General features: G+C 44.9%; 1 protein-coding gene across 1 annotated transcript; it reads left to right on the top strand.

Annotated features, from left to right (window-relative positions):
- The first annotated feature begins 3,325 nt into the window (after positions 1-3,325).
- On the top strand, positions 3,326-10,026 carry LOC133506213 (arachidonate 12-lipoxygenase, 12R-type-like). The gene is made up of 14 exons (XM_061830131.1): positions 3,326-3,466; positions 4,596-4,800; positions 4,891-4,972; positions 5,050-5,172; positions 5,340-5,443; positions 5,632-5,798; positions 5,922-6,065; positions 6,740-6,943; positions 7,039-7,125; positions 7,196-7,365; positions 7,557-7,678; positions 7,768-7,868; positions 7,960-8,130; positions 9,847-10,026. The coding sequence occupies exons 1-14, from the start codon at positions 3,326-3,328 to the stop codon at positions 10,024-10,026; spliced, it is 2,001 nt and encodes a 666-aa protein (XP_061686115.1).
- The last annotated feature ends 1,827 nt before the right edge of the window (positions 10,027-11,853 follow it).

Genomic DNA, 11,853 nt, shown 5'->3' with positions numbered 1-11,853 from the left:
CATGTCCTCTCTCACCACATCCATCAACCTTTTCTTTGGTCTTCCTCTCTCTCGCTCTTTTGCCTGCCAGCTCCATCCTCAGCACTCTTCCACCAATATACTCACTCTCTCGCCTCTGAACATGTCCAAACCATCAAAGTCTGCTCTCTCTAACCTTGTCTCCAAAACATCCAACTTTGGCTGTCCCTCTAATGAGCTCATTTCTAATCTTATCCAACCTGTTCACTCCAAGCAAGAACTTCAGCATCTTTGTTTCTGCTACCTCCAGTTCTGCTTCCTGTTGTTTCTTTAGTGCCATCGTCTCTAATCTGTACATCAGGCCGGCCTCACTACTGTTTTATAAACTTTCCCCTTCATCCTAGCGGAGACCCTTGTGTCACATAGAACACCAGACACCTTCGGCCAACTGTTCCACCCCGATTGGACCCATTTCTTCACTTCCTTACCACACTCCCCATTGCTCTGGATTGTTGACCCCAAGTATTTGAAGTCATCCACCCTCGCCATCTCTTCTCCCTGTAGCCTCACTCCTCCTCCTCCACCCCTCACATTCACGCACATATATTCTGTTTTACTTCGGCTAATCTTTATTCCTCTCTTTTCCAGTGCGTGCCTCCATCTTTCTAATTATTCCCCCACCTGCTCCCTGCTTTCACTGCAGATCACAATATCATCTGCGAATATCACGGTCCAAGGGGATTCCAGTCTAACCTCATCTGTCAGCCTATTCATTACTACCGCAAACAGGAAGGGGCTCAGCGCAGATCCCTGATGCAGTCCCACCTCCACCTTAAATTCTTCTGACACACCGAGGGCACATCTCACCGCTGTTCTGCTGCCCTCATACATGTCCTGCACTATTATAACATGACTGGTTAAATTTGTTTGCCAACAGTATGCAGAAAAATACATAAACGTTATGCAAACAACCAGTTTCCTTCTCTTAGATTCAATATTTATTATTTTACCCGCACAGAATCAAAAAAATACCAAATAATCTTCAGTAAATAGAAAAAGTATTAAGAGGAGTCTTTTGATCTTGAGGGGGGGCGGGAGGGGAACACCCTCCTTTCACTCGGAATAAAGGCCGTCAAATCAGCTTGTTCGCCGTATGGACCGGACTGGCCAAACATTCAGGAGACCGACCAGCCTGCCTAAACTGTATTCAGTCTACTTTGAGTCCACTACAGTCCAAAGTGGTGCATGTTGCGGTTTAAATGAACGGGAACAGGAAACCCCCAATTCCTTCCATTGTCACTGTGCATGCTCATTCTAACCTCGCATCGCAAGTTCTGCCTCCTTTACTAATGTTTGTGTCCTTTATTTGTTTTTCTCCGCATTGTTCCCCTGTCGATTACTCTTGTTACATTTCATTAAATATTCTCTATAGATACACTACTGGTATCATTTTTGTGTTTGGATTTGACAATAAGACACTGGTTAGCGAGAACTCTTACCTAATTCCTGGTAGCAACCTTCAGATTACGGGACAAGGGGCTTGGAAAGGACTAAGCTAGTTACATGTAAAATGTGCTTCTACTTACGATGAATTCAAGTGAAGAAATGATTTCCGGAACAGATTAATTTGTAAGTACAGGTACCTCTAATTTATAACAAGATGAATTGTGCTTCCCCTATGACGATTTCTCAGCATTCCGGATAAAAAAAAACTTGCTGGTTTATGAGGTAACCGTCTACACTGGCAATCGAGTTGGCGCCACCACCTTGAACAATGTCCACATTTAGATGGTCGGCACAGATGGTGAGAGTGAGCACAAGTGGCTGAATTCTTTGGTCATCTTCAGAGGATCAGTAAGTGTTGAAAACAGCTCATGATGCTGAAATAAAAAAAAATTGAACTGGAAGCACCAACAGCTAAAGAAGAGAAGAAATGGGTCCAAGCGGGGTGGAACAGTTGGCGGAAGGTGTCTGGTGTTCTATGTGTCAGAAGAGTCTCCGCAAGGATGAAGGGCAAAGTCGATAAAACAGTGGTGAGGCCGGCCATGATGTACGGATTAGAGACGGTGGCACTGAAGAAACAACAGGAAGCAGACCTGGAGGTGGCAGAAACGAAGATGCTGAGGTTCTCGCTTGGAGGGATAAGCTTAGATGGAAAAAGATGACACACTGTGGCGACCCCTAACGGGACAAGCCGAAAGGAAAAGAAGAAGAAGAAAGCGCCAAAAGGTAATGGATGACCAAACAAGTGCCTCACAAGGCTGACTAATTATTAAAACAATCACCAATGAAAACAAATGTACGTTTAAAATGTAAAAAATTTAGTAACATTGTAATTAATGTGTTGCAGTGAGAATTAATCTACTCTGGAGGACAATTTTGGTCTTTGGCTTGGCAAGCGGAATGCAGCTTCGGTGGTGGGTAGGAAACAAAAACTCAGTTGCGAGAGGAGTTCAATGAGGCCATGGTGACCTTTGAAATTCTGGTGCACGATCTGGCGTTTTAGGAGAGGGACGCAGTGCACCATCAACACTGTACGTAGTGGGGATGGGACTCTGCTGACAACACAGGACAGAGTCAGTTGAAAGAATAATTCAAAGACTTCCTGAATTCCACCAACATGCTTCCAATGAAGAAGCAGAGTCTAGGGTCTCCGGGGTTGAAGTCACTGAGGTGGTTGGAAAAACTCTTTGGTGACAAGGTCCCAGGAGTGATTGAGATTTGCTTGGAGTTGCTAAAGGCTCTTGATGTTGTAGGTCTGTCCTGGTTGACACAACTCTGCAACTTCACATGGACATCGGGGACAATGCCTCCGGATTGGCAGAGTGGGGAGGTGGTCCCCTTTTTTAAGAAGTTGGGCCAGAGGGTATCACACTCCTCAACCTCCCTGGTAAGCTCTTTTCAGGGGTGCTCGAGAGGAGGGTCTGTTAGGAACTCAAATCCGAGATTTCTTGAGGAGCAGCGTGCTTTTTCATCCTGGCTTCACAACAGTGAACAAGAGCGTCACCCTCAGCAATTTTATAAACAAAAACTGAATATTAATGTTGAACAGAGTGCCTGGAGAAAACCTACGGAGGCACGGGGTAGAACATGCAAACTCCACACGAGCAGGCCCGGAATTTGGAAATCAATTCTCAGAACTGTGAGGCAGTCGCCCAACCATTTTCAAAGACTTTTTATTTAAATATGAAATTTACATTCGGCATCGTGACTTGAGTCACTGAGGGAGCCAAAACCTGACCCAGGTGCCTCCCCCTAATTACCGTGCACAGTCCAGGTATATTAGAAGAAACCTGGACGAGCTGTCTCTAGCTGAAAGAAGAATTGGGTTTCCTCAATTAGAATTCCTCATCGTTCTGGATTAACAATGGCAGATTATGAGGTGACGGTCTACACCGGCAACCGACTTAACTCCATCACCTTGAACCCCGTGCACATTAAACTGGTTGGCACAGATGGCGAGAGCGAGCGCACGCGGCTGAGGTCTTTCGTCATCTTCGGCGGATCGGTAAGTGTCGAAAAACTACCTTGGAAAAACTTCACCCCCGCAAACGTTGCACTGGAAGAGCCAAAACCTTATTTTATAACCGTGTGAATTTTTTTTTTTTTTAATTATTTGGAAACCACTTTGCAGTTCCTGCGTTGCAGTCAGAATTAAATTGCGGTGCAGCGTTCAACGTATGAAAACAAGTCCTGCGTGGCCGCTTTTTTAAAGCAAGCTTTTCTTAATTTGTCAGACAACAAAGACGACGTTTTCATAATTTCCATGATTATTTGACTCACTGGTGGTGAAACGCTTGCTTTTAATGTAAAATGAACACAGATATTTGAATTCGACAGCCGTATACTGCAGTTGGCTTCTTTTGAAAGCAAATTCAGGAGTTTTAGAACTGATTTGCTGGTCGACCTGAGCGGGACCTGCAGCGAAAAAAAGGTGAGGAAAAAAAACAGTACATTTCTAAAACAAATGTCAAAAAACATGATTTTGCTGTTTGTGGAGTGGTCAAATATTCTGTCCAAGGTTCTCTAAAGTAGTTTGTATGTCCCTCCCCAAAATGGTGTCTTTGTTTTACCCCCTAACAAAAAAGTAATGAACTTTTCTTCTTTAAAAAAAAATCGAAGGCCTTACTTTACCGACAACAGGATGTCTACGCTAATGATGCCAAGTGGCGGTTTTACCTGCGGTTGTGAATAAAACCTTGTGTGATGGAGCATGCGTCCAAGAGAAGCAGCGGCTTGCATTTTCTGGCTCCACATCTCCGGCGAATCAGTCCGTGTCCGGGCAGCAACATGTTAAGAAGGAAATGCCGGAACATTATCGCTTGGCGCTTTGCTAACGTGATGGGACACCAGTTTTTGCAGTACCTCAAATTGACAGGGTAAGGAGTGTCCACCGTTGCTCATCCGAGGGTGGCTGACCCCTTGTCACGAGCCACCTTGGGCCTGTAGCAGTCGGCAGCTCGAACTGCCGGCAAACTCCAATGCTGCCCCGATGCCAATGGCTTCATTCCTGCTGCTAGGTTCGGTCTTCAAGTCACTACAGCTCATCTGGAATGGAATGAACAGAAGATGAAAGTAGTGCCCTTAAAACATAACAGCGCACCCAATATTACAACGCACATTTATTATCTTCCTAGGTCTCTACTTACATCGTTTCCTGCCCAAAGTCCCTCGGCGAGCTGCTTCTGATCGAACTGGACAAACGACAGTTCTTCCTTTTGCCCGACGACGCTTGGTTCCCTGACAAGGTGGAAATCAAATCACCCGAGAGAGACGTCTACACCTTTCCCATCTATTGCTGGATCAAAGACAGCGAGACCCACCGCTTCAGAGAAGGCAAAGGTCGGTTGATTCGCCCGCTTCTCCGCCATTGTGTACCTGATAGCTTCAAATAATCCTCATGCAATGCGGTTGTGGTTTTGCTCTTGAAAGCTTTGAGGGTCTTCGACGAAAGGAACTCTCTTGGTCGGCATGTGAGGAAGCAGGAGCTGAGTCAGCGAAGTGCAGACTACAGGTGGGAGTTCTTCGTGTCCTTGAAATAATTGCATTGTTACACTACTTGTCTACGTTAACCTATAAACACCTCGACAGCTGGAATTTGTATTACTCGGGCTTGCCCTACACCATTAAGGCAGAGGGTCCTCGAAGCCTGCCAAACGAGGTCCAGTTCTCCTTCACCAAGACGACGGAGTTTGCATACACAACACTCACAGGGTAAGAGCCCAGCCAAATCTTACCGTTGATGCTCTTTCAACGGAACAGTAGAAACGGAACAAATGTGCAATGTTTTGACATTCATCTGAAACGAGGCCTCGCGCGACGTCATTAATAGCAAAAATTTTTCTCTAACTTACGATAAAGCTGCTCGTTTTGCTTCAAAGGTTGGCCGAGCTTCAACTAAAGGGGCTGGACGACAACTCGGAAAACTGGGAAAATCTTGACAATATCAACGACACGTTCCGTCAGAAAGGCACCCCGGTTTTGGGTAACCAGTATGGTCGATTGGTTTTTCCGGTCTTCCGTCTTCAATGAACATTTTTCAGTACTTCAAGGGGTTAATATCAATACCAGCATATTGGTTGTAGCAATAAACCAATGAGAGTTTGACTAAAATTAAGGCATGTCCAGCAGGTTTGTCACAGTTTTATTTTATTTTATTATTTTAAAAAACAGATTACGTCCAGGAACACTGGAAGGAGGATGGATTATTTGCATACCAGTTTCTAAACGGCGTAAATCCCACCTTGATTAAGCGCTGCAAAACTCTACCCAAGAACTTCCCTGTGACTGATGACATGGTCTTCATCCCCAATGGCTCAAACTTGTCTGAGGAGTTGAAGGTTACCCCCCACCCCCCCCCCCCATTTTTCTCCATATTTGTTTGACTGTTGATTTAAATATCGTGGTATACAGTACATTTTGTCAACGGCACAAAAGCTCCAGATTTTTTTGCCCTCAAACAGCAAGGCAACATATACCTGTGTGACTACAAGAACCTGGACGGAATGCCTGGAAATACTATCCAAGGGATTCAGCAGTACTTGATGGCTCCCCTTGTCCTGCTCCACAAAAGACCCGATGACAAGCTGATGCCTGTTGCCATTCAGGTGACAATATATTACTCGAATATACCTCGAGGTAAAACCTTTTAACGCAAGGTGAATGTTTTGTCGGTTCCAGCCATAGTATGACATAAATTTTGCTGGCGTTGTCTTTTGTCGGAGGCTTGTTGTGAGCTCTGAGTCATCCCTGGTCTTCTCTGCACCTCCTAGTCAAGGAAAAGGTTCTGACTGTAGTCTGTGCCTGGGAGACGCCGTCTTTTTCCTGAGGAACTTCAAATCCCACTATGGGAAAGATACTCTGACCTGAAGGTGTCTATGGATATGACCCTTGAAACTGTAGCTATACCACAAGGCTCAAGGCTCAAAACTAAAAGGTGTTAGCAAATGAGCAGCCAGAGGTGATAAGACATTCGAATTAGTTATGTCTGTGATGGGAGTCGTCCCCGGTAACCTCACCGCCTCCTAGTCAGGGAAAAGGTTCTGAATGTAATTTGTTCCGACAGAACTCCATTTTACTGAGGGACTTCGAAATTCCACAGTGGCCAACATAATTTCACTTTAAAGTGTTCAATTGTGAATCTGAACCTTGACATTGTAGACTCGAGGCTTAAAACTAAAAAGGTGTTAGCACATTGTCCATCTGGCCACCTTCATTTTGAAATGACCAGCCTGAAATGATAAGACATGCTAATTAATTATGGATCCTCCCCTCCCCACAGCTGAAGCAGACTCCAGCTGAGGACAACCCGATCTTTCTCCCAACCGATTCTACGTACGACTGGCTGACGGCTAAGATTTTTGTGAGAAGCGCAGATTTCTCAGAGCACCAAATCAACGCGCACTTGCTGCGCACCCACCTCCTGGTCGAGGTCTTTGTGGTGTCACTCCTGAGAAACCTGCCCATGGTGCATCCCCTGTACAAGGTAACTGGTTTCCACCAATTGTTTTTTTTTTTTGTCTTCAAGACTTCTGTTGCCTCAAGATTTCATTTCACGGTCCTACCTACTATCCCTTTTAGCTCCTCATACCCCACACTCGCTACACCCTGCATATAAATGTAATGAGCCGAAGACAGCTGATGGGACCCAGTGGACTCTTCAGCAAGGTTGTTTTAAAAATAATGTTTACATCATCTGTTGGAGTATTGGCCTTAATCTTGATCAATTCTTCCTTAGCTGGCAGCTTCCGGTGGAGAAGCGTTTCTAAAGATCGCGGCAAGATCGCTGTCCTCGACCACCTACAGGTCCCTCTGTCTCCCCGATGACATTGCTGATCGTGACATGCAGGACTTGACAAACTTCCACTACAGGGATGATGGACTCCAGCTGTGGAACATCATCTTCAAGTATGATGAATTTTCCACATTTTGCATCATACCCATTTCTACAAAACCTACAGTAGACTGGTAATGCACGGACTGAAGGAGGACCAGTAGAATTCTTGTTAGGATCTCTAATTATGCAATCAAATTGTTTTATTACCATCAAAGTATTTAGCCAAAAGAATGTTTAACAATCCAAAGTGTCTCTCCAAAAGATATGTGCAGGGAGTAATCCAGTACTACTACAAAAGTGACGATGAGGTCGGGGAAGACTCAGAACTGCAGAATTGGATCTCGGACATATTTCAATATGGCTTTCTGTCCCAGCCACAGACAGGTGATCTTTACAGAACGTGATGCCACGTGTTGCTCCAAATCAAATCTCTCGTGCCGGCAGTTCTCCAGTTTTTGTGTTTTCTTTCCCAGGAATCCCTCAGTGTTTCGCTACCGTGCCTGACCTGACGAAGTTTGTCGCCATGGTGCTGTTCATTAGCTCAGGTCAGCATGCGGCTGTAAACAACGGACAGGTAAATCCTTGTGATAAACATCAGCGTTACCTCGTATCATTTGTGGTCCAAACAGACCTAAAACGCTGCCTTTTGCAAATCCTTATTGTAGTACGACTATAGTGCCTGGATGCCCAACACCCCCACCACCCTGCAACGTCCTCCCCCCACCACAAAGGGGACGACAAGTGAGGCTACAATGCTGCAGACGTTGCCCCCTATCAACATGACTGTTCGGGGAATGGTTACAGTTTTGGTGCTCAGCAAGGAGAGCTCAGACTTTGTAAGTAAGCCAAACTTAACATGACAAATTATTTGTTGGGGTTATGATGATTCTCGATGATGATTACCCGGCTCTGCGTTGCGAGAGAAAATGCTCCAATTAGCAAATCCCAGACTTCCCTGCCTCCAGTTTCAACGGATTAATACGGGATTTTGCCAGACATACCTCTATCGTGTCCTGGGTCTTCGTCTGAATTTTTTTGTCAGCACCAACCGCCCCGCTGACACATCACCTCCTGGTTTAGAAATTTCAGTGTAACCCATGCCACCCGCTTCAAAGTATTCAGCACCCCCGCCCCTGATTAAAAATTTTCAGTTCGACCCGTACCACCGCCTTTAAAAATTTCAGCGCCACCGCCTCCTGGGCAGGGGTGTGCCAAAACAAGTGAAAAAAAAAAACCCCAAAGCAAAATCAAAAGCAACCAAAACAAAAACCAAAGTCCAAAGCATCTGGGGTTTATCCACCGTAGCTGCCCAAGCGACCTCAACTGGCGTTTGGAAAGCAGACAGATCAGAGATCCTCTTCGATGACCGAACTGTTCACCCTATTTGTAACTCGGACTCAGCACCCTTTCTACCAATATACTCACTCTCTCGCCTCTGGACATGTCCAAACCATCGACGTCTGCTCCCGCGAACCTTGTCTCCAAAACATCCAACCTTGGCTGTTCCTCTAATGAGCTCATTTCTAATCCCATCCAACCTGTTCACTCCAAGCAAGAACCTCAGCATCTTCATTTCTGGTACCTCCAGTTCTACTTCCTGTTATTTCTTCAGTGCCACTTTGCCCTTCATCCTAGCGGAGACTCTTCTGTCACATAGAACACCAGACACCTTCCGCCGACTCTTCTGTCACAAAGGACATCAGACACCTTCCGCCAACTGTTCCACTCCGCTTGGACCAGTTTCTTCACTTCTGTACCACACTCTCTGTTGCTAGGTATTGTTGACCCCAAATATTTGAAGTTATCCACCCTCGCCATTGACCCCAAATATTTGAAGTTATCCACCCTCGCCATTTCTTCTCCCTGGAGCTTCACTCCTCCTCCTCCGTCCCTCACATTCACGCACATATATTCCGTTTTACTCCGGCTAATGCCTCCATCTTTCTAATTGTTCCTCCGTCTGCTCTCTGCTTTCAATGATCTTGTTTTGTAATGTGGAGGAAAAGCTGGAATACTAGAAGAAAAGCCACAGAAGCATGGGGAGCACTTGGAAACACCACACAGGAGGCCCTGAGCAGAGATTCAAACCCCAAATCTTCAAAAATATGAGGCAGACGAGCTAACCGCTTGTCCGGCCTTGATAGCCTAAATCGACAAAATCTCTCAAAACATAAATATAATCTTTTACATTTATGGACTTGGAGGTGGACCGCATGTGCTGGCTGCTATTGACCACGAGTATAAATGTGATTATGTCGTTATTTTTTAACACTTGTTCAAACGTATTGTCTATTTTTCAAGATTTTTGAGTTTAACAAGGTTATACGTCACATTAAGAATGGGAAAAAGTTTCGAAATAATTTATCTTGGTCACGTTTTTTTTTTTTAATCTCAATAATCTCACATCCTGCTATTTTTATGATTCACTGCCATTGACGGCTATAGACGTCAAATACAGAATCCGCGTTAATCGGAAAGGCTGGCAAGTGGATATTAGGGCCGTGTAGACTTTTTATTTCCACTTTAAAGCTGTAAACTACCAGTGTCAACAGGTCCCCCTCGGAGACTACCCAGAGGACCATTTGACCGAGGACATCCCCCGCCAGCTGCAAAAGGAATTTAAGGTTGAGCTCGACAGGTTGTCGATCACCATTCGCAACAGAAACAAAGGACTGGTCATCCCTTACACTTACCTGGATCCGAAGAGCGTTGAGAACAGTGTGGCCATCTAAACCTCGGCAAGTCACAATCAAAAGGGAAGGATCCAAGCAATCAAACGTTTGTCTTTTTATGCTCATAAGATTATTTAATTTACGGTCTGTAAGAAAACCGTACAGGGAACCTCCAGAGTTGAACACAATCCGTTCCGCGAGAGTCGTCGACTCATCTAATTTGTAAAAGACATTTTATATAACGTCAATGAATTGTAGGCTCTCATAAAACCTTTATTAACTATACAGGCGTCATTTTAAGTCATATCACATGTAAAGAGATGTGAACAAAATTGAACTAAAATGACATAAAACCAAATTAAATAAATAAACAAGGTTGACAAGACACTAGTGGAAGAGTGGCCATCGCCCAATCTTCAAGCCCGAGGCCTTGTGACCATCTTGAAGTGTCCTTGAGCAACACCGAACCAAAGTTGTTCACCTTGAAAATTCTTAAGGGGGAAATCCACTGGTTTGCGTGAACAGTGTATCCAGTAGGTCATGTAATATGTACCGTAATTTCACAATGTGATGTCAAATCATCTATCATTTAATCGTGTTTTAAGAAGATTTTATCGACAATTACGAATTTTCAGGGGCGCTGCCATTTTTGCAAGTCGCGTGACCCCGGCCGTCGAAGCCCGCGGAATGACGCGGAGTCTGACGAGCGAGCTAGAGTAGCGGGCCGCGAGCCGAGCTTTCGGCGGCGGAGGCCTTTAGCCTAGCTTCGGCGTCCGGGGCTAACGGGCTCCACCGCCCGGAAGCTCGGCTCGCGGCCCGCTACTCTAGCTCGCTCGTCAGACTCCGCGTCATTCCGCCCGAAGAAAACCATCCGCATATTCAACATTAATTACAGCCACAGGTTCAAATCTGTACGCAAGTATTTCTACGTCTTCCCGATCGACCGATACTACTATTTCTTCATCAGATGAGGATAAATATGAGAAATCGGCGCCGGGCATAAATGGATGTCCCGTGTAATCGAGCCTTTGTTGCGGCACGCTACACGTCGCATCCGCGCACGGAGGTCATGTGACTCAGGAAAATGGCAGCGCCCCTGAAAAGTCGTAACAGTCAATAAAAATCTTCTCAAAACACTTAAATGAGAGAGGATTTAACATCACATTGTCAAAATAGGGTACATATTACACGATCTATTGGATACACTGTTGATGCAAAGCACTGGACTTCCCCTTTAAAGCTCTTTGGGTACCTTAAAAGATCGAAAAGTGCTCCACAAATGAAAGCTTATTTCCCACTTAAGACACCTAAAAGACAAGAAAATCAGTTAGTTCCATTTCATGCTCTTGTAAACCATCACAGAACCCAAAAAAAAAAAAAAAAAAAAAATGACAAACTGCAAAACACGAAGTTAATCCTTTCAATGCTCACTGAGGTAAAGTGAAATTTGATTTGCCGACAGCTTGAAGTTTGGGGGACTTTTTCTCCCGGATGATTTTTGTTGAACTTTAAACGAGCCATTTGACTTTGGAGGTTCCCGCTGAATGTGCGATTTGGCTCGCGGGTGTAACGTGCTCATTACTACAGTAGAATACCGGCTACGTATTAAAAATATGGTATTTCCATTTTGCACCGTGCTTTATGGTTAAGGGAGCTTAGTAAAGATGAGTATTAATTAAACTCCTAAAGCATTTTGGGAGATGATTATTTAAGCAGATCATTCTTCAGTCCAAGTGCATTTGTGCCATGAGTGAGTAAATAACTTTGTGTTACAGCTTTAGTACTCAATAGCGCTGTGATCCATCCATTTTCTTAGCTGCTTATCCTCACACGGGTCGCAGGGCGTGCCGGAGCTTATCCTAGCTGTCAACAGGCAGGAGGCGGGGT

This window comes from Syngnathoides biaculeatus, chromosome 9 (genome assembly GCF_019802595.1).
Source record: "Syngnathoides biaculeatus isolate LvHL_M chromosome 9, ASM1980259v1, whole genome shotgun sequence".
NCBI classification, from domain to species: Eukaryota; Metazoa; Chordata; class Actinopteri; order Syngnathiformes; family Syngnathidae; genus Syngnathoides; species Syngnathoides biaculeatus.
This window is presented reverse-complemented; position numbering and strand designations above follow the sequence as displayed.